Source organism: Tachysurus vachellii, chromosome 14 (assembly GCF_030014155.1).
Source record: "Tachysurus vachellii isolate PV-2020 chromosome 14, HZAU_Pvac_v1, whole genome shotgun sequence".
Taxonomy (NCBI): Eukaryota; Metazoa; Chordata; class Actinopteri; order Siluriformes; family Bagridae; genus Tachysurus; species Tachysurus vachellii.
The window spans coordinates 11,192,666-11,217,180 of NC_083473.1; the positions used below are offsets into that span (position 1 = coordinate 11,192,666).

Sequence of the window (24,515 nt, forward strand, 5' to 3'; positions counted from 1 at the left end):
GAAAACTGTGTGTCACAATAGCTTCCACACTAACACTAGATTCCTGTATGTGTATAAGGAATCTACTAAGTGTATGCTACATATTATTTTAGGTACTAAATAATGGTACACTATTTTCACACATTATTTAGTATAGTAAGACGACATTCACTGTAAGAGGTAACCAAAGACAGTGAGTTAGACCCACGGTTCTTAAAGTGAGGATTAAATTGATTACAGAACTCTAATTCTTAATAGTTATAAGTATGTTTTGCTGGTCAATATAATAGGTTTCATTATATATATATATATATATATATATATATATATATATATATAGCTCCATGCAGTTAATAAATAGCCGACATTATTCTACACGTTTAAATGATGAGCCTAATATTTGAACTGATGGACCATTTTCATAAAACAAGTTGAAAGGATAAGTGGAAGTTGTTTAGGAGTTAAATGAGTTTCTGACTGCAAAAATTATGAGAGCTCCTGTGATAAGTGAAAAGAACCAGATTATCTCCAATACTAGCACATACTACATATACAAATATGTGCCTTTAGATATTTTATGTGTCTCTCTTCGTTGAGCATGCTATCTGCAAGCTGATTTACCTCACTGGCTACTGCTGATAAATTATCATCAGTACTGCACTGCTTCATAAGTCAACTAAATGAATATTAATGAACACTGGGAATCTGACTATAAATATTACTGAGTAGTGGTGGGTTTCTGTAATGAACATAGATTTGAAAACATTTTTTCGAAATATATAGGGAAGATTTTTTAAAGTTGAGGTGGTTTTCATAGACAAACATAATTAATATGGAATTGGATGCAAAGGATAATTTTAATTTGTCTTAATTTAGTGTTTTTTGTTTTTTTTTCGGAGAACATCATTCAAATTAATATTTTCCATTAAGTTGCATTTTGCAGGTACCTAGCATTCAAACATATTTTTAAAATATTAATATGCTGTCCAAGGATTAATGTGTTAAGCAAAACTAAATAAACAAATAAATAGACATCTATGGCTGTACTGTGTTGTTAGCTTTAGTGCAGTGCTATTGCATCTCCCCAGGCATGACCTGGTACAAAGAACAGACCTCTGAGTACAACCGAATGTCACGCTCTTGTGCATCTGAATGAGACATGTGGCTACAGAGTTTATACATAGAGAGAGAGCTGGGGTAAAGAAAAGCAACACGGCTAATTTCTGAGCCGCAGTCAGCACACTACAGAATCAGCCTTTCTTTTATTCTCTTCCATCTGAACTGCTGAACCTACATACTTTTAAAAGTTTCACACAAGTCTAACCTTTAGCTGGTACTTCATCAGTAGAAAGCTGAGTACAGTCACCTTTACTTCCTGTGATGTCATCATTTAACCTCAGACTAGTCAACTTCCTTTTGGCTCATGTGAGAAAAAAATCTGCTGTGAGAAAAAGTTTGACTATGACACAGCATGTCATGTAAGCAGGTTTGATCACTGCTGAGAAATGGAAAAGCATTTATCCACTGTGATTGCACAAATACATTTGGCTAATTAAGTAAAGACCTGACAAAAAAAATGCAATGCTTTGTTTGCACATTGGCTTATAACAAAGGGACACTATTATACAGTACTATATGAGAATGTGACAGCCAGGACGATAAAGCTTCAAAGCCATCAGACAATACAATTAGGCACACTAGCTCAAACGGATAATAAGGAGACACACCCAGATGGAGATCAGGAAGATAATCAATGAACAACCACAAGAGATCTGACTAAAAGCACATTAGGTATGAGAAAAGCTTCAGCATGGTGACACTGACGAATGAGGACGGAAAAATATCTCTGACAGAAGACCTTAATTTGGAATTTAATATCCTTTGGTTTATATTGGCCAGCAGTAAAGGAGTGCTCAAGACATATTATTAAACATAGAATTACATTCAGAATTGTAGCAAAGGTATGAATAAACCAAATTAAATGACATGTCATTAATTAAGAATGGGGACTGTTCTTTTATTGTAATATACATCCATCCATCTATCCAGCTGTCCATCAATCCATTCATCCAACCAGTTTCTAAATTACGTATCACAGGAAGCATTGGGCCTATACTAGAGGACACAGGGCACAAGGTAGAGGACACCCTGGACGGGGTGCCAACCCATTGAAGGGCACAATTACACACATTCACACCACCACAGACAATTTAGAAATGCCAATCAGCCAACAAAACAGGTCTTTGGACCGGAACTATTGTACCTGGAGGAAACCCCTGGTAATATCTGCATGTTTAATTCTGAAACAAGAAGCTATTTGATCAGTTTATGAATAAAAAGCCATAACAAAGAAGTTGTTATGCAGTCATTACACTCCCAACAAAAACATGAGCTTATGGCTCACATAATGCATCATATGTACAGCTAAGTAACAAGGAAAGCAAGTTAACAGATGTATTGTCACTCATTCTCACTCACTCATTTTCTACCGCTTATCCGAACTACCTCGGGTCACGGGGAGCCTGTGCCTATCTCAGGCGTCATCGGGCATCAAGCCAGGATAAACCCTGGACGGAGTGCCAACCCATCGCAGGGCACACACACTCTCATTCACTCACACACTACGGACAATTTTTCCAGATATGCCAATCAACCTACCATGCATGTCTTTGGACCGAGGGAGGAAACCGGAGTACACGGAGGAAAGATAGATAGGCACGGGGAGAACATGCAAACTCCACACAAGGTGGAGGCAGGAATCGAACCCCCAACCCTGGATGTGTGAGGCAAACGTGCGAACCACTAAGCCACCGTGCCCCCCGATGTATTGTCAATGTTAGGTAAATACATGTCTATTAACTATTGTTTATTATAGTTATGGCTACATTAATTAAAATCCATCCTGTTACTAAATGGTGATTATCAGCTTAACTCAGGTCTTCAAGTGTAAATATTGACATACACCAATCAGCCTCCCTCATTTTGCTAATTAACAACAGCAAGCATATTTATCAAAGAATTACTTCACAGTGGTCACTGAGGAGTTATTTTTCACTCATGCGCAGGATAAATTATTGTTTAATTTTAATGTCATTATTTGGCTTTTTTTTTAAAAACCCAGTTAATACATCCTTTAACACCACAAAGTAGGGCTAAATGCTGAGGTTTTTGCTTTGTTAACATTAGCTAATGCCATAAATGTCAGCCAGTAAATCCTTAATATGAAGCAGAACGTTACAAAATGACTTGGACATGGAGTCTGTTTATAGCTTTTTCTTTCGTGAAAATATGTCAACTAAAAAGTCTATAGCCCGTATGAATGGCAGAAAGCCCAAACACCCAAATACAAAGATATAGTGTATGTCAAAAATCCAGAAAAAAACATAAAAAAAAGAACTCACTTAGTCACCCTTTTTTTTATAATCTAACATGGAGTCCTGTGTATCTAATACAGTGCTGTATAATTAAGGTATGGATACATGCTTTGGGCTTGAACCCAGAGCAGAGATAATTATCAACCAGTAGCACAAAGAAGACGCTTCTAATAAAATGAATAATTTTATATACCAGAGACATAGTTTAGTTTAGTTTTGTTTTTTGTTCCATGTTGCATGCACCATACTCAAATATCCAGTCAGGTAATAGTAACCAGATACTAAGCTAAGTTTGCATATACAGGTATTTGAATTACCATGCACTTTTCTAACCACACTGTCCCTGTGTATAAACATTCTTATGAGATAATATATTATTGCCATTTTTAGCTAGAAAGTAAGTCATGCCAAAGGGCACAGCTGAGGAAATGCTCCACTGGGCATTGATAGCAAGCCCATCTCTCACACAGATGGATCTGCCTACGGTTCCCTTTTTCCACCAGGGTAAAATGTCAAACACACCTTGTTCAACCAGACTCTGAACTATTCTGGATGCTGACAAGGTCATTGCTGAACATTCAATCATCACTGTATCCGCAGTTTACCTTCTCAATGCAACAAGACAGGAAAAAGACTGATATTGCATTAGATATGCTTTGACAATGTAGCTGTGTGTTTATTCATGTACCACTGGTATCTCCAGATGTGTTTTGAATTACAGACAGGGATCCCTCAGTGGTATTATCTGTATGCAAGTCAAATAGAAATGCAAAATGCAGAGCTTCCTCTCTCTGGCCCAAATGTTGACAGACAGGGGCCTTTGGGCTGGACAGAGCTTCAGGCAGTAAAGCTAAAGGCACTTAAGGCATATGAATGAGTAGATGGCCCCGAGCATATGACGTCTTTCTCATGCTGATTTGAGATGCACCTAGCCTGTAATGGATAAGGCCAGTATTTGAGCAGGTGAAGTTGGTCTCCATCCAGAAAAATAGAGAACTTCTACTGACACAAAAGTAGATGTGAGGACAGAGTGGAGGACTCATGTGCAGCATGCTTCGGTATGATGAGCTGAGATTAGCTCCCATCTGTGCACTGTATCACATTTATTACATTATGCAGGGAAAAGTTTAATCCTAGATCAGTATTCTGAGAGTTTGGTATATTTGAATCTGGGTTAGGACCGAAGGTTTACCATAGCAAGCCAGATGAGGAACAAGGAAGAAATAAGTTCAGGTTATACATCTCTTAGATCAATGTTTTAAAGTGGTCCAAAACCAAGTTCCAGGCTTATATTTGAGTAAAACTAACTAGATTTATACACATATAACCCAACAAACCCAACAACCAAATTTGAGCTTTTTGGTTAAGAAAGATACTGATATGTAAGAATAGGAGCAGGTAAGAAGTTTAATGCTACAGGTTTGTGTAGAGTGCAGTGACAGCTCTGTCATGGTCTGGGTGTATTTCAGCTAATGGTGTAAAGAAGATGATGCGGTTGAAAAACATTGTAAAAAGAAACAATAGAAAAGTATAGATTTAGGTTCATCATGATAAAAATGTCCATGACTAAAAATTCCTTCAGCACAATAATGTCTCAAACATACTGAAAACACAATTAAGAACATCTCAAAGCCAAGGTCAGACATTTATGCTATTAAATTAGCCAAGTCATTCATTCATTCATTCATCTTCTACCGCTTTTCCGAACTACCTCAGGTCACGGGGAGCCTGTGCCTATCTCAGGCGTCATTGGGCATCAAGGCAGGATACACCTGGACGGAGTGCCAACCAATCGCAGGGCACACACACACTCATTCACTCACACAATCACACATTAGGGACAATTTTCCAGAGATGCCAATCAACCTACCATGCATGTCTTTGGACCGGGGAAGGAAACCGGAGTACCCAGAGGAAACCCAAGAGGCACGGGGAGAACATGCAAACTCCACACACACAAGGTGGAGGCGGGAATCGAACCCCGACCCTGGAGGTGTGAGGCAAACGTGTTAACCACTAAGCCACCGTGCATTTTTTTTATGAAAAAAAAACCATAATCTTGGCATGGATGTTTATGTCAAATGGACTGACTTCAGTATTTCTAAAATTGATGTCGCACACAACTGTCTCTCAGAACTCTCCTGTCAAAGTTTTCTCAGAATGGTGTGAAATCCTAAAAACCACTGTAGCCTCCTGAATATTCCTGTTTTTATCTGACATGAGCATAACCCATTTGTGAAATGCTTACCTGCTTTACAGCTACAAAGAGTCATTATTGAAATAATTGTAATATTATTTCATATATATCAATATATATCAATATAGTCTAATATTTCACACCATTTTGTGGACAGATGTTTATTATAAAGTAGTCTGTGAGTGAAATAAATTAGCTCAACTATTGTTTAATTCAACATTTCTACGTATTTTACGCAGCATGCTTTGTTTTACATTCAGGTACAGGTTTATTCCAAATTACCAAAAAAACACAAGCTCCTTAAAATGTTAAGAACCAGTAATAAATATCAGTACTTTGTCAACTTCCCCACTATATCAATGGAAATGGACCATCATAAGACTGAGGAGATAATATTTGATGGTGGTGGACATTTTCAATGTCACGACTACACTGACACGACTGGGTGCTGATCAAGTCAATAGCACTTCTGTGGTGCCAAGAATACCTATATGTTTTACTGAATGAACATAATCATATAAATGTCACATGTACATATAGATCATTATAGATAACACAAATCATAAAATATTCATTACTTATATTTAATATTTGAATTTCAGTAAGTCTTTGTGGTAGAAACATACTGGCCAAGATTTTATTTCATAAAAGGATATCAGGTAAATATTTATCTTCTGATTACATTTTTTCAAGTTGCATTTCCACATTATTATGTATACTATGTGATTCTGTTCCATTCACCAGTCATCTATCCTGACAAAATGGCCAATGTCTAATCTAACGACCAAGAAATAAACTGAGGGGGGAAAAGTAGAACTGATTTGAAGCCAGTGTCAAAGACAATAGATTCTTGCTGATATGTGAAACTCGAAAAAAGAATGGAAATGAGTGTAAGCTTGACAGCTCATTTGAAAAGTGTGTGCTCTGAGTCAAAGATCTTGAAGCTCTTCAGGAGGACTTGAGAGTCTAGCAAGGGTGCAAAAGTTGCAAGCTACTGTGATTATTATAGCAGCAACTCAATGCAGATTTTTAAAGCAATAAAAATCCCAGTGTATTAATAAGACTGGGTTATTATTATACAGCTTAAGATAATCGCTGTTAATGACAAGACAACTTCAGCTGGGGAGGCAAAAGTAAAACTTGATATTAGTAACTCTGCCATTACTCCAATATTTCCAGTTTAAATTACTTAATTTTACAAAGTAAAATAAACTAATATTTTAATAGGAATAATACCATGTTACTGTACTTGTGTGGCTTTCTTCATGTCTTCTCATTAATTTCCACAACAATTAATTTTTTTAGGCATATTTTCATATTTGTTTTATTTATGGTGAATTTTTTAATGATTACAGTTTATCCAACAAAAAAAAAACTATTTTATAAAAGGTTTAACGATTTATAATGTTCATCACTTCATTTATCTGGAACTGTTTCTTGGTAAATGCAGCTGTAAGTCTCTGGCTGTAAGTCTCTGGTGCTTCTTGTCTTTGCATGCTCATGTAACGTGTAATTGTTTTACTTTGATATAGCCTGGGGCTCAGTAATTTGATACGTAGATCAATTACAACTTTTTAGCTTTTTTTTGTATAAAAAACAATAACAAACTTTGGAAACATTTGACGTGGAATTTTAGCAAATTTTTACTAAAGGCCATGGCAATGAGGGTCCTGTGTTCTGCTGCTGGACCACCAAGAGGCAAACACCTAATTATGTATGGTAGAAATTAGCATTTTTCAAGCATGACTTGTTCCTTGGTGAAAAATAAATGACCACATCATAACACTACTCCACCATCTTCAATTCTCTAGAGTTTCTAAAAATACCTACAAGTTACAAGCCTTTATCTTTACTTTAGTATTTTACTTATGCTTCATTACACTTTAAATAAACTCATTTGTTTATTTTTAAATGTAACTACTATTTTACTGCCAGTTTGTTAATAAACATATATATCATGATAGATGTTGTGATGAAGAAATATTGTGATATAGTTTTGTTATATCTTTCTCATCCTGTAGCTGTAATCCAGTCATTTTTGCACTGTTTAAAACTCTCGAATTGCTGAAGGGAAGGTGTTACGGGGCTCTGTGGTTGAAAGGTGAATCAAACCATGACAATGTAAGTCAAGGTGCAATTGCGCATCTCAGCATGAGCACTGTTGAAAGCTGCTTTTGATCGGACCACCTAGAGGCAAAGCCACTTTAGATGTCAGTCACACCACCGACATCAGAAGCCAATACCAAACACCTGCATGCTTTTTATTTGCAGCACTCAGACAAATGACATTTAGTTAGATATTAAGTGGTTGTTTTTCAAGCTGTTTTATTGTGGCCCTGCTTCTGAGGCTAAGAGTACAAATTTGTTCTGTGTAAGCTTGCAGAAAGCAGACCTGAGGCTGCCACATGAAAAGAAATGTGATATACATTTAAATCATTTTATTCCTTCCCAATTAGGTCATTTGCCAGTTTTTACCACAGTCAGCACTTCTCCATCACATCGACTAACCAGGAAGGCTGAAAGCTAGGCTGTACTTTCCCTTATACACATGAAGTCAACCACTGCATCTTTTCAAACTGCTGCTCATACTACATCACAGTGCAGAGTGTAACGTGCTCAGAGGAAAGAAAAGAACTAACCAACTGTCCTTTTCCATATACATGAACTCACAGGTTGGTTAGTAAAGACATGCCTTTATCTCTTGTCTCCTGTGTCATGATAGTAGCGTTTCATCCCCTTTTTCCTATACAGTATATATAGAAGTTAGATAAAGGAGATAAGGTAGTATATATATATATATATATATATATATATATATATATATATATATATATATATATATATATATATAGTGCTGTAAGTGTTGGGAGATTGCTCTAAAGAATAGAACACTGATACAGAGGAAATGCTGTTAGAAGAAAGTGGCACTATGTGGTAGCACTAAACTGCCTGTCACTGATTATTTTCCTTTAACCCCATCATGTTTTTCTCCTTCACAATAGCAATTTAAATAAAATTGTGACTGGATCGCTATTCTGACATGAATTTGATGAGAGGAAAACGGTTGTGGATAATAAAGTGCCTGTCTCAGTGCAACCACATGCTCATAATTGTATGAAAATCCCAGTATGAAGGTGACCTTTTCATTTACAACCACAACAAAAGCCTCTGCAGTGATCAGCTGGAGAAAGTGGCTCTTTCATGGCAGATTGTAATCTTGCTTCTTCAGCTGGATCACTTACTGTAAAGTAACGGCAACTTCAATGCAGCAGAGCTTTTCAGCAGTTTCCCAATATATCAATATGCCCTATATATAAATCTACTATAGGATTTCAAGAGTAATATAGAATAATTCCTCCTATGATCAATGCATTCCTCAGGCACACATTTTAGTGACTGAAAATTGTGTTGGTTTATTATTGAAATCCTTGAGCTTACAATTTAAACAAGCTCGAAAACACTGTAACCATTCATCATATAAGCGCCACATGCTTACATATAAACTTCTTATATATTCTGCAATGAGTTAAGGTACAAATCGAATAGTATTGTGTACAGGACCCATATCATCCCCGTGCACAATGTTGACAACAGTATTCGAGTGCAATGGGTGTGAAAGTAGTTTGGCAGTGCTTAAAGCCAACACAATCCTGTGGGAAGAATAGGGATGGCTATGCTCCAAAAACCCCTTGTTTACATAAAGCTTAGGTTCCTTGGTGCTAGCAAACCTAAAATACCTAACACTAGAGAATAGAAAATTCAATTATTACCAGCCAGACAATTTGTGTGCACACCCTCAGAAAAAAAATGACAATGAGAAGAAAATATTTTGCTGTTAAAATGACTTTTGGCAAATCACATGCAAAAAATGCCTTCTGCTTCATTTCCTATTGAAGGCGAATGTAGAAGTGCTGCACCCCACAGGTCTGGCTATAGAAATCAGTGTGTGTGTGTGTGTGTGTGTGTGTGTGTGTGTGTGTGTGTGTGTGTGTGTGTGTGCAATTTTAATATTCAGCTGAACTTTGCAGGAGTTGTGAACAAAAAGGCTGGTTTTTATCGACTTGTATAACGTTCTATATGCTCTAAATATGTTACATAGAGCTGGGCGATAAAACGATAACGATATGTATCGCGATAGACACGTGATCGATAGCGATAAAAAATGTGCTCGATAAGACGTTCGATATTTTTTATTCTTCGTTGGAAAGAAAACAGAGGTTGCGAAGCAAGTTTGGTTGCATTAACAAATGCAACCAAAGGCACTCGCTCTCTGGTAACCTAGCAACTTGGGGAGTGACACTCTAACAGCTGATCATGTAACAGTATCAAGTTTGGTTGCGCCATATCGTTGTCTCGTGCTGGTGCTGGATTCCTCTTCAGTAACCGGTAACTGATAAGCAGAAAATGAGCCGCAGCGGGCGAGGAAATTGTAAATAAAAGAGGAAAAGTCAGCTCGCCAGTACGGCAGTTTTTTGGATATTATAACTAGGGCTGAAACGATTCCTCTAGTAACTCGATTACAAAAATTATTCGAGGCAAATTCCTCTGCCTCGAAGCCTCTTTTAATTTATTTTAAAGCTCACGTCACGTTCTTGTGCAATTATTTTGTGTGTGGGCTATTTTCGCGTGCGGGCTGCAAAATGTAAGGGCACGATAACAATGTCAATGAGCAAAGAGAAGAAACCAACAGGAGAAAACGACAGAAAATGTCCAAGGTTTGGGACACCATCAAAGCGTCTTTTTTCAGCAGCAGGAAACATTTCTTCAAAGCGCAGTGCAAGCCTCAGTTCTGAGCATGTTGATACCTTTTTTCATTACAAACACATGCTACTTTAAAGACTTTTAAAGCACACACACACGATGAGAGAGAGAAAGAGACTTCTATATTCTGATTAATATATATATGCTTAAAGCACTCGGTGTGAAACCATGCATGGTCTCTAGGTCCTGTTCCTGTTTTGCCTCTTAAATACCATGTTCAAGTTGCCTCTTAAATACCACAAAGCATTCCAAATTAGACAGTAAAGTTTGTTATGCCTGAGCTGTAGATTTAGAATCTTTTAGTTCTGAAAGTTAAGTTGCATGACTTAAAGGCAGTATTTTTGTATTATTATTACTATTTATTTTAATGTATGCCTTAGTTTTGATACTTTTAAAAAGTAATTTGAAAATAATTTATTTTTTTGTTTTTGCATCTCAGAAAAGGGTTAATTTAAAACCCAGAATGTATGACACTTAAATGTGCTTAATTCTTCTCAGTCAACTTTGTCATTGTTCACAGTACAAGTACAGAAACAATGGGTAATATCTAAATGTTTATTTTTGATAGAAAATATTGTTGTATGCATTGCACACTATGCATTTAAAAAATAAAAGTTAATTTTTCTAAAAAAGGAAACCGATTAGTTAGTCATTTTGAGAGACACGTCTTATTTTCTCTTGTATATTTAATATTGCTCTTTAATTAAGCAAAATACATTTTATCAGATTACTAGATTAATCGATGAATACTTGATTACTAAAATATTCGATAGCTACAGCCCTAATTATAAGTCTACGAAAATATACTTGAATAGTTCAACTTCAAGTATGATTAGAGTAAGAATAACTTGAGTTACTTTTTCATATTTCTGCAGGTTTTATATTTCATACAATGTTACTGTACTGTATCAGGTTTGTGTTTTATATTACAGATGTATCAGTCTACCTCAGTTTTATTTATGTTTACAAAACACTGCACATATTTTAAAACACTTTATTCACCAAAAGGTGAACAGCTAGTGAACTTCCTAGCACTAAACTTGCACTAAATTCTCAGGTTTCTCTATGTTTATATTTAACACTTTGCACTATTTTATTACACTTTATTAAGCATTTCTTACATTTTCTTTCATTTTGCACCTTAAATGTTAAGAGATAATTGTTAAGTGTTCATTGTGACTTTAGACTTGTGTTTACATTATAATTATTTGAGTTTTCCTGCTTGTTGACATTTCTGTCTTAATAACTGAAGGGATTACGATAAGAGGAAGGTTAAGTTTAAAATAAAAATGTTTAAATGTAATATATTTTTCTCCTGGTCCTTATTTTAAATGGGCCATAAAAAAGTTCAATAATTATCGATATCGACCGATATGAAGCACTGATATTGTGATACAGTTTTCAGCCATATCGCCCAGCCCTAATGTTACATAAGGATTAAAACATAACATGTGCTTATAATCAATACCACAGTGGAGTTACTGTCCATGTGGAGATCATTTTCCCATAACAGAACTACCTGATATTTTTTATTCCTTCTATATCACGGTAATTTGCCTGTGACTACAATTTAAAAAATTCTCATAATTATTAATGACACATCAAAATTTTTAACCATTTATGGTTACATTTAATGTTGTCAGGAAGATAAGGTAGTTCCTGTTATCACTCATGCTGCATCAGCTATAAACAGTCATCCACTCATCAGCCTCTCTTTCTCTCTTTCTCATGTCATGTTACTGAGCAACTGGAAATGACCATTTTATTGAATCGCTGTGAATGAGCTGTTATGATAGAGATGATAACATATTAGTGAAAGTGCATATAAACTATATAAACCTGTGATTTGAATTATGGCTGCTGTTTGAGAAAATTAATTATCACCTTCTGACCAACCAGATTCAAAAATTTAACAGAGCTTAGAAATGTAGGATCAGTCACCAACTTTAGGCAATCGTTATACACATAGATAACCTAACCATTTTCTGTACCAGTTAACCTACACAGGACTGAGGGGAGCCTGGCACCTGGGACTCAGTGCAGAATAAAGGGGGACACCATGACCAGGGTGCCATTCCACCACAGGGCATAATCACACACACAAACTACATATAATTTAAAGAGTCCAATCAGCCTACAACACAAGTACTGTGGGAGGAAACCAGAGTACCTGAAGTAAACCAGTGAGGCACAGGGAGAACTTGCAGTGTCATTGGATACAGGAAATCAAGGCCCCAACCCCGGATGTGAAAGGCAAAGTGTTAACCACTAAGCCACTGTGTTCCTGGTTGACAGAAATGTCATTCATTAGTTGTGATTTATAGGATTTCATGCTAGGTTTAATTCCCACCTCAGTCTAACTTTAGCCATTCTTACTTGTTAAGTTATATGGTTTATTCTGGGTAGCCTTTCAAAAGCAGGAGACTTCAGTGTATACATTAACTTCTTTCCTTAAAAGAGTTGTAACAGGAGAGCACGGCTGGGTTTTTTCCCCCTTTAAGCTCTAGTCACACTCGCTCCTGTGACCTTTCCCCATAGGCGTAGGCTCTGTCTCTCCCTGTGACCAACCTGTCAACCTGCCCCCAACTGCGCCCTTGAATACTCCCGTTACCTTGCCTTTTTTCACTCCTCTATTTAAATAAGCTTCAGGAATAAGATCTGACTTTTTTCACACTGAATACAATACATCCTTTATACAAAGAATCAGAGCCCAACTCTTACCTGCACCAAATGCTCGTGTCTGTTCGTTTCTTCACTGTTACTTTTCACACAGCTCAAAAGTCTTCTGTTTCAGGAACAGGTCATGTGTGTGGAACTAAAACCACCCTCTTAGAACATTTTCCTGAATCCTGAGCTATAAAGTGACCACTGTGTGTCCTGAGGTACAAATATAATGTGGCTATTTGGGAGGCACTACACTATTTCTGTAGCTCAATGGTGTCATTTGTCTGGGTGTTTTTTTTTGTTTGTTTGTTTGTTTGTTTTTTATTTTTTTATTTTATTTCAATTCACTTTGGTGTGGTATTTTCCATAAGCATTACTAAGCTAATTTAGGATTAGTGAAGCAATTTGCACTTGAATGATTCCACAGGCATAAGTGGAGAGAAAGAGAGCTTTCTGTGCTTGGAGGAGACTGATTTGGTGCGCACTTGAACACTAGTGTGGTCAGAAGCAGATGGCTCTGGGATATGATTGAGGTAGTTTGGGGTAGGTAGAGAACAGAGCTGAAGCACAACGAGTTCAGCAGCACTTAACTATAAAATATATATATGAAATATTAGAATTTAATCAGCAGTTTGTTATGTATTCTGTAGCACAGTATAAAGTAGCACCTTTCAGTACACCATTCATAGTCAGCATATATAAACTACAACTACACAACAGTATACAACTTAAAACATTAGCGTTCTTTCATGCTTCAATATGCAAATACCTGCCAAGCTAGCAGATAGGGTGCTAACACACAAAGCTAAATTGTCAGCTAGCATACACAAACAAGTGCCGATCGCTGACCGCCTCCTGTAATTTTTGCAGTGTGTCCTGAACCTCTGGCATTATTCAGCTCTTGTCTGAGCCAATTAAGCATGTTGAATAGTCTTCAGACACCATCAAAAAAAAGTGCTCTAGAACTGGTTGCTTAACGTAGAAAATATGGGCCAGAGAATTGACAAGGAAGTGAGCAAAGCAAAGCAGATGCCACTTTCAAGAGAGCTCACATGCTGCTCATTTGTTAGTTATATTTCAAAATATAGAATATAATTCTGTATTCAAAATGGCTTGGAAAACAAGTTTAATTCTGAGCCATGTAACCAGTACAGTACAGTGCAGTGTACAGTGTACAGTGCTTTTAACAACCGATATTGTCACAAAGCAGCTTTACATAAATACACTCTCTCCCCATCAATAACAGCTGCACATGCTAATACTGTAGGAGTTGTCTGTAAGCTCATGTATGTGGAAGAGGGCAGATCGTGCTTTCCACTGTGTGTGATACAACGCCCGGTGATGCAGCATTAGCACCAGTGTTAAACAATCTTGTGGCTACTGTACAGTAGCTTCATCTTGACAACTCCTTCTTAACGGGTATCTTATATTTTACATGCTATTTCTAACTGTGGATAAACGGCTAGCACTTCATGGTGGAGGGATATTTGGTTCAAACAAACAAAAGTAGTCATTAACACTCTATGGAGTTTATTTCCAGTCTGACGTGGCTAACTGCTGTCCTTTGGCATGGTGTGGATTCTTTGGATTTTGGGTGTTTAGGGAAGTTTTATAAAAGCAATAACAAAAGAACTTATATCGTTAGTTACATTAGTTCTATAAATGTTTAGAAGTAATATACTAGTATAGAAAAACTAGGCAGAGAACAAAGCAGCAATGCAAAGGGAAGAAATGCATTCAGACACCTTGCTCACTCAGAGAGGAAAACAGACTTCTTAAGCCAATGAATAAATCTGGCAGCAATGTATTTACAGCAGGCCAAAGTCAGTCCAGTCTTTACCTCCAATCATAAATCTGCTAGCTGAGAAATGTCAATGCACTGCACGCAGCACTACCCGAACCCACTTCACCTTCATACTACCCAGGGCATGAGAGTGGCTTGCTTGAAAACGATACCTTTTTACATGCCACTTCCTGACTTTTGTTTTACTCTCCTAAATCATTTTCAATTACAAGAAGCACTAAAGGTTTTATGGTCTGCTGTTATTCTGACAGAAGAGAATAAATACCTCATTAGCCAATATAAAAATTCCCTTTAGCTGCACGTTATAGACATTCACTTGCTGATGACTAGTAGAAAATAGCAATATTACAATTCGACAGCATTACTTAAGCTTAACATCATGACATGACCTCAGCATCACTGCTTAATCTTTAATCTTTAATGAAAGGACCACGTTTCCTATTGCATAATGCACTCAGCTCCAGCTAACCTCACCGTAGTGAAAGTGCATAATTAATTTGTCTGACGATGCTCTTTGCACAATTTGTTTTTCCTCAACACACAGTAAAAGGGCACAACTGGAACCACGCGACTTGAGAGCGTGACTGCACCATACTGCCAGATTGCTTGTGTTCCACTGTTCATTTGGGTCCATCTGGACTTGGATAAACACTAAAGGTGTTAATTTAACACACCAAGGATTTTGCTGTGAAAAAGTGATTTTTTCTTTTGTTTATTAGAACTGTGCATGATGCTGTGACTGTAGAGGAGTCTGGACATGTTTTGTAAACTATTTGACAGAAATCTCTTCCTTTAAGGTCCAGCATCACAGGTCCAGCATCAATATTCAAATTGAGATGCAGCTGAAATGCTGAATCAAAAGTCATTTACATTTAACATACTGATGTATTTCATGCCATGAATGCAGACTAATGAAAGTCAACTAATATTACATGGATTAGGCACACACACTATGGCTGGGGTGTTATACTGATGCATACACCTTTTGTACCTTTCAAATGTGTCTTATATCCTAGAAAGGTGCATGTATTGTACATTTAAAATCCAACTTATTTAAATACCTTGAAAGTTACAAAATCTTAACGTTTCCAGGTGAAATATAAAAATATGTAAAAGACTGGTACACCACCTCAGAAAAAAGTAAAGCCATTATTTTTACTGAGTGAACAGAAATTGTCTTAATGCATGTCACTGGTGTTTTGGAGAACTTCTCATTTATCACCAGATATACTTTCGTGTTTCTCTTCATACGTCAGTGACTTACAAACCACTTTGACCTACAAGTGTTGTAGAAAGAAAAAACATTGACAACCTCAACATAATGCAGCAGAAAAAGATGCATTAAAATCTCAAGTAAACTTTGTTTTTGTATCTTTGTTAGTTTTTGGGAAACAAATCTCAGTAATCTCACAAATTCCACTCGACTGACTGCAGCTAGTGCAGGATTCAACAGCCTGCACAAGCTCAGTGCGCGCGCTTGTTCCGTACCTTTGCCGTAGTTGAAGTGTAGTCGGATGGACTTGCCCTGGTTGATGTGCAGGTAGGTGAACCACACGGCGAAAGTGAGCAGCACGAGCAACAGTAGCAGCTTGAACTGCTTTCTGATTTTCTTTACCGGGAAGCGCAGCATCCTCGCAATAAGCCGGAGCGGGAAACGGACAGCGTGCGCTCACCTCCGCCACACCGGGCTCGTGCACAACGACATTCCACGCCGCGCCGCCTCAACAGGTCCGAATCGAAGCGCGCGCTTGGGTTTAAGACACACACTCACAAGTCACACAGTGACGTCCGTCTGGATGCTCGAGTCATTTTTCCGACCCGTGTTGGAGATGCTCAAGATGCTCAAGATGCTGGAGATGCTCAAGATGCTGCAGACGGATATCCGCAATGATGACTTTTTAGATTTTTTTTTATGTCTCGTCACCGTGTGTAAAGACGTTTCCGGTGCGTAAAACGGCGTGAAACAAAACAACCCAACAGTCAGACTCTCGACTTTCAGGTGGTAGGAGTTGCGCTCTAATCCGGTGCAATCCTCTTTGTGCGTGGCCTCACTGACTGACACTAACCTCTGCTCATGCCTCAGTCTCAGAGTCACACCTCCAGCCCTCCGACATCCTTTTACTGGGTTTTAGATTGAACTTTCTACAACGTTTAGGCCACAAGACTGTCCCTCTTCTCATGTGCTCATTTACAGCAGCAGATTTCAGCTCTGTTACACTGTACGCGTTATTACACAGACAATATTCATTTCTTTATTATTATATTTTGGACATTTCTCTTTAAAACCCGGTATATGTTTCATTCCTGGTTCTCAGACGCGCGCGCGCATTAACCATGTGATATCTCACCCTGGGTGACGGTTCCAAAGACATTCAGTGATATAAATAAATGACTGAATGATGTGAGGATATTAAAAACGGTGAGATTCGGTCATTCCCGGGTCCAACTGTCGGTAAGTGTGAGCTGAAGTGCGATGTTTGTGTCAGTGCGTCTGCACATCACCACGGACGTGTGCGCGCAGCTTTTCTCACCTAGCAGGTTTCACAACGCACACACGCATCCGATGTACAGTAACCTGTCAGAAACGCCACCGGAACCACGAGAGTAGAATTGAATAGAATTTCCATTCTTGCGCGCTGCCTCCTGCCGCCTCTCTTCCTCCTCTGCTTCTTTATGTCACGCGTCGCGATTTAGAAAAGTACCTCTGGACCATAAGGCTGTTTTGTAAATAAATTAATTTTCCTGAATCCTTAATTTTCCCACTTCCTTCCCAGCGCGACGGCGACTCTCCTGCTCTCGTTTCTGTCGCTCCTCAGTTGAGCATCCATGACGCTGCCGGGCAACCGAACTTGGGCGGGGCCGTAATGAGCTTTGACCTATCATAGGACGAGCTACGAGCGTCAGTGGCGCGGCGAATCAGCGGCCGAATTTTAAATGTCCAATTCTGTCCTATCTAAGTGCACTACGTAGGGCACGAACGTAACGGCGCCTGCGTTCTCCGTAAGTGCACTATATGTGGAATACGACGTCATTTGCAGTCATCAGCAGCGGTATGTTTACTCAAGCACCTGTTAATAGGAAAAAGCAGCAAACTGTCAACTTTGTCGAAAAATGAGTACGTTTGTTTTTATTTGGAATGTTGATTTGCTTAAAAATAAACAGTCATATTTTTTCATTTCAGTTTAAATTCTAAATGATTTTTTATGCCATGAGCAGTTACTGCTTTAAATATTTATTATGATACAATAGAATTATAATAATGTTAAAAAAAAAAAACCTGCATAAACATCATCATCATCATCATCATTATTGCTGTTGTTTTTATTTGTTGTTCCTGTAGGTTTTGTGCATTTTTATAATTTAAAATAAATGTAGATAATGTAGCCTTCATGTTATTATTGTTATTATTGTTATTATTGTTGTTGTTGTTGTTGTTGTTGTTGTTATCATAATAATAATAATAACAATCATCATCATCATCATCATCATCATCATCATTATTATTATTATTATTATTATTATTATTATTATTATTATTATTATCATTATCATAATCATTATTAATTTTATAGGCCAGAGGAGACCCTTGCAGGCACTGGTGAAAATTGCTCCAAGGACCCAAGCTGTAAGGTGCCAACACTATCCTGTTTCTTTTTTCTACGGCTTACATACATAATAGTTCATTTATTAATATCGTTATCTTTATTATTATCATTCCATAGTGGAAATTGCATTTACATTGCCAATCCGTAAGGAGGAAGAGGTCAGTGAAGAAGAAGATTTACTTTGTAAGCATATTCAGTAAACTCATTCTGTCTGAGCTAAGTATGCTCATAAGGGAGGTGCAGGGCTGAAATAAGCCTCACCAGTCAAACTGACCTTAAATCACTCTGTCCCTGAGATATTTCACAACTTCTGTGCCTTAATACAGACTTAATGAATGTTATGTTGATTATGTTGATTTAAATTATCATTACTAACTTGTAGGTATTTTTAGAAACTCTAGAGAATTGAAGATGGTGGAGTAGTGTTATGATGTGGTCATTTATTTTTCAAAAAGGAACAAGTCATGCTTGAAAAATGCTAATTTCTACCATACATAATTAGGTGTTTGCCTCTTGGTGGTCCAGCGGCAGAACACAGGACCCTCATTGCCATGGCCTGGGTTCGATTCCCAGGCAGGGAGCTAATCCAGCAGTTCAAGAGTTAACTCTTAGTGCTGGTCCCAAGCCTGGATAAAATGGGAAGAAGGGCATCCGACGTAAAACCTGTGCAAAAATGAAATATGTGGACCAGCTGAGCTACTGTGGTGAACCTGAATGGGAAGCAGCCAAAACAACAACAACATAATTAGGTGTTTGCCAATCTTTAGTGTGATCCTGTCTCCTGCTTCCCACCCAGTGACCAGGACTGAACTTTTACTATTTTTCGAGTGGGCAGTTTGGTGTGTTGGAATGATCTATGCAAAAGATGTACAGAGGACTGTTGAAGGTCACTTCTACATTACCCACAAATTACTAGTTATTCAAATAAATAAGAACACTTCTATACTCATGTTTATTATGTTCCTCTTTCTGATGCCACACCGAATCCTTTTATATAGACACTGAAATCTTTTAGCAATCTACAAACCATTTTCCTTACATCCTAATTTATGCTTACAGCCAGCAAATAATTTGTTTTGTTCATGTTTTTAATTATGTTGTGTTTGGAGTCTAGATCCCTGTGTAGTTCTTTTGGGTCTTTGTTCCAAGTAGCAGCAAAATTCATTCAGTGAATGAAAAGTAACAAAGAAATCTTACACTCAGTTTGCGGTTTAAAGGAAGCCAGGTAGGGAAGCATCTGGAAAAATTACACCATATAATACAGAACAAGAGCTGCAAATTAAAGAGATTAATCGAGAGAGAGAGAGAGAGAGAGAGAGAGAGAGAGAGAGAATGCTGACACATTAATGAGCCATTGTTTGAAAATTGCCTTTGCAATAACATATTTTAGTGAGAATACACAGATTTATTATTATATGGGAGCAAAAAAAATCATGATATAGAAATCCAGATGCCTAAAGAATAATATCTGACTTAGCAAATGTTTGACATATTGTGCTTTACATGTGAAAAAAGTGTCTGAACACAGCACTCATAACAGACGTTCCAGTTGATTTAGACTTTTCGAAAACATTCCTAACATAACACTGTTTAGCGCTTATGCCAAGTCAGGCATCAATTTAGGATTAAGCTTTGTGAGGAAACAAAAATAGCAGAATGTCTGATACACTCTATTAGCCTCTGAATGTTTTTTTATTATAAGTTATATGATTAATACTGCCATTTATGAAACTGTCGGTATTTGCTAAGCCTCTAATGAGAAATAACATGACTAATGCTAAGTAAGGAATAAAATAAGACAGGGCGTATTATAGAAAAAAACAACAGTGGATTTATTCCTAATAGCAGGTTGTGAAATGTCTTCTACATTGTGTCCTACATTGCTACAACATCAGAGTACCAGTAATTTCAATATTTTTAATTTATTAATGAATGACACATTATACATTCATATATTCACTTTATGTTCTAGTCCTTTTTGATGTTGAGGTAAATTGTTTCCTGTTATCACTTGTGTTATAGCAGCTATAAACATTATTCCTTTAGCAGATTCTCTTTTATTTTATATATTAAAGGAAATATATAATATAAAAACATTCTAACCAATCAGACTCTAGCATTCATCAGCACTTCCGTATAAACGTATATTTTGTAATTCTGGAATTCTGTAATTTGTTAGCAGTAGGAAACAAAATATCAAATTTTATTTTCAATATTATTTCATGAAGATTTTGCTGCAGGTTTATGCAATTCTGCATTATTATTCAAGCTTATTGTTTTTGAATGCTATTAGTCAATAGCTTTATAGCACTTATTTGCAAATACAAGCTTTTGTTCAGGATTGTAATAATGTGATTATTTGAAATTTTGGCATGCAATTTTCAACACTGTCTTATCACCATGAGAGACAAGTGTGGCTAACATGACATGCCTGGATGCACTTGCTGTCCAGTACAAGTCATGAAAGAAGAGTGGCTCTGTAAGCAGTGCACAGGTTGACAGGTCTAGCTGTCAGCAGTGTTGTATTTATTACAACATGGGAGCATAGTTAAAGCTGCAAGAAAAAAAAAAGAAAAAGGAGTGACGATGGCACTCAGGGAAAGGTCAGCTCTTCTCCTGTGGTCACAAGCTCTCATTTTTTCTTATCCACTCCTCCCAAGGAGAATCTTGTTTCTCATTGTTTTGCTCTCTCTAAAGCAGGTGTGGTATTACTTTAATCTGGCCAACCTCCGATGAAATGTCAAGTGGATTATGAATCCGGACAGGTTTTCAACAGAGGCCTGGGCAACTCTCCTACACCAACAGTTGCTGCTTACCAACCAGTTTCTCTCCATGGTGACTCATTTTTTGAGCCTACTTTTTTAAACCATTAAGCATATTAATCAGTTAAGACCGGGTTACTATTCTGTTAGCGTATAGCACATTACTTAGTAACTACTATTTAATCATTTAGTAACTACACTACTCTAATTGAAAAGGTGTGTGATTAAGATTCTAGGGAATTTCAGGGGTGATGAAGTGGCAGCTGCAATATTTTTTTTTTTTTATACAAGATAGATGCAACAATAAAGATGTATAGATGGAGCTACCGCTGCTGCATCCTCTGTTTGACTAACCTTATAAATCCTAATGGAATTTACTGGATGTTGTTGCATGTGGCAGTGAAAGGAGGCTATTCGTGTCTTTAGATTGGATGTGAAAGATAGCTAAAGGCTATAAGGGGTTTGTGTGTGTGTGTGTGTGTGTGTGTGTGTGTGTGTGTGTGTGTGTGTGTGTGTGTGTGTATGTGTGTGTGTTGATGTTTCATATGACTTTCTTCTTTCTTTTATGTTTCCCCATGTGAGAAAAAGGTTCTACTACAACATAGCACATGACATTATACTGTTCTTAGATACTGTATCATGTACCAGAGTTAAGTTTTAATAGAAACACAGTAATCTCTTAAATGCTCTTGTGTTTCCACCTCCAAACATGGTTGGAGAACTGCTTTATCTCTACCCTTGAGATCTATGGGAGGAGCTCAAAGATATCTAAAATACCATCTCTCCCCTTGCACAAGCTATAATTCTGTCATCTTTAACAACATTGCTGTTCCTTAGAGAAATTGCAAATGATCGAGCAGCCACTGGAATCTATGGCACTCAGATCTACCCATCCCTCTTTAATACAATCGGTTTAAGGTTCCTGATGAAGTCTTTTTACGGCTGATGATCTTTACACTAAGAGAATCTTAAGCTTTTAAGAGGTTAATGATTTAAAAAGCTGTGAGATTTATATAAATGCACTCATTTTACTCTACTACAGTATTGTTTCTATAGTAACAACTAGCACAGAAACATATGTAATTGTGGATACAGTAATATTTTCTTTAAGTAGGTATTTGTTTAGCAGTACATATCAGTTAATATATTTATTTATGGTGTGTTTGGTGTCTAGATTCCTGTGTAGTTCTTTTGGGTCTTTCCACAACTAGCAAAAAATTCAGACTTTGCCAGTGAAAGAAACGTAACAAAGAAATCTTACACACAGTCTGTGGCTTAAATGAATCCAGGCAGGGAAGCATCTGGAAAAATAACACCATGTAATATAGAAAAGAAGCTGCAAATTAAAATCAAGGAGATTAATCGAGAGGGAGAGATAGAGATAGAGAGAGAGAGAGAGAGAGAGAGAGAGAGAGAGAGAGAGCATCAATTTAGGATTAAGCTTTGTGAGAAACAGAAATAGCAGAATGTCTGTACACTCTATTAACTTCTGAATTAAAAGTTATTTATAGTGAATGATATTATTAATACAGCCATTTATGAACCTGTCAGTATTTACTAAGCTCTTCATTGCAATATTTTTATTTAGTAATAAACAAAATGCATTATATTCTTTTTATGTTTTAGTTATATTCGATGTTGTGGAGCTTTAGCCAGACAAGATGTTTCCTCTTATCACTTGTGCTATAGCAGCTATAAACATTTATCAGCGTTATCAGCTTCTCTTTTCTTTCTTTACAGTAAAGTTTAAAAAAAATATGCTAGTTAATTAAATCTCTGTTTACAGACCATTTTATAACACAGAAAATATATGTTATAATCTGAAAAAACTAATGAGAACATCTATTTGTTATTAACATTTATGTGGAGTGTCCATAGATTAAATGAAAATTTAGCAATTTTGGAAAGAGTCTCAGTCAGAAAGATGTGTGTTTTGGTTTATTGGTAATTCAATAAGCTTCTTTTTTCTCATGAGTAAAAAATAAACCTGACCGACAAAGTGACGTAGACGAAAGGATCCTCAAAAGCTACACATCATGCCGAGATCCAAAGAAATTCAAGAACAAATGAGAAAGAAAGTAATTGAGATCTATCGGTCTGTTATAAAGCCATTTCTAAAGCTTTGGGACTCCAGTGAACCACAGTGAGAGCCATTATACACAAATGGCGAAAACATGGAACAGTGGTGAACCTTCCCAGGAGCGGCCAAAATTACCCCAAGAGCGAAAAAAACCCCAACAAATAACAAAAACCGTTGCTGAGCAAAAAGAACATAAAGGCTCATCTCAGATTTGCCAGAAAATATCTTGATAATTCCCAAAGACTTTGGGGAAAATACTCTGTGGACTGACGAGACAAAAGTTTAACTTTTTTGAAAGGTGTCTGTTCCATTACATCTGGTGTAAAAGTAACACCGCATTTCAGAATAAGAACATTATTCCAACAGTAAAATATGGTGCTGGAAGTGTGATGGTCTGGGGCTGTTTTGCTGCTTCAGGACCTGGAAGACTTGCTGTGATAAATGGAACCATGAATTCTGCTGTCTACCAAAAAATCCTAAAGGACAATGTGCGGCCATCTGTTCGTGACCTCAAGCTGAAACGAACTTGGGTTCTGCAGCAGGACAATGATCCAAAACACACCAGCAAGTCCACCTCTGAATGGCTGAAGAAAAACAAAATGAAGACTATGGAGTGGCCTAGTCAAAGTCCTGACCTGAATCCTAGTGAGATGCTGAGGCATGACCTTAAAAAGGCGGTTCATGCTCGAAAACCCTCCAGTGTTTTTTACAAAAATTCTGCATGATGAGTGGACCAAAATTCATCCACAGTTCTGTAACAGACTCATTGCATGTTATCTCAAATGCTTGATTGCAGTTCTTGCTGCTAAGGGTGGCACAACCAGTTATTAGGTTTAGGGGGCAAGAATTTTTCACACAGGGCCATGTATTTTTGGATTTTGTTTTTCCTTAATAATAAAAACCTTAATTTAAAAAACTACATGTTGTGTTTACTTGTGTTATCTTTGACTAATATTTAAATTTGTTTGATGATCTGAAACATTAAAGTGTGACAAACATGCAAAAAAAAAAAAAAAATCAGGAATGGGCAAACATTTTTTCACACTACTGTACGTGTTTTTAAAAGGTTCAATACGTAGATTGTAAGCATAAGCAATGTTAGCATTGCTTTTAGTAAAACCAGAAAAGAGATTAATGATGTAGTTGTTAGCTGTCCTGATATATCATGTCTGTGGCTGCCTGGGTGTACTGGGGAAAGATGTGAGATGGGTCAGTGAATGTCAATGGTACACATGGGGGATTTTGTACTGGCCAGGGTCACCCTCTCCTACACCCAGCCTTATTTGTGC

At 37.1% G+C, this 24,515-nt stretch overlaps 1 protein-coding gene across 1 annotated transcript in view; it reads right to left on the bottom strand.

Moving 5' to 3' along the window:
- Positions 1 to 17,579, bottom strand: part of b4galnt4a (beta-1,4-N-acetyl-galactosaminyl transferase 4a) — a 125,001-nt gene extending 107,422 nt beyond the window's left edge. Inside the window, exon 1 of the mRNA XM_060887182.1 lies at positions 16,268 to 17,579. Within this exon, the coding sequence (XP_060743165.1) occupies positions 16,268 to 16,409 (142 nt within the window). The 5' untranslated portion in view covers positions 16,410 to 17,579. The remainder of the gene's footprint in view (positions 1 to 16,267) is intronic.
- Between the last annotated feature and the right edge of the window lie 6,936 nt (positions 17,580 to 24,515).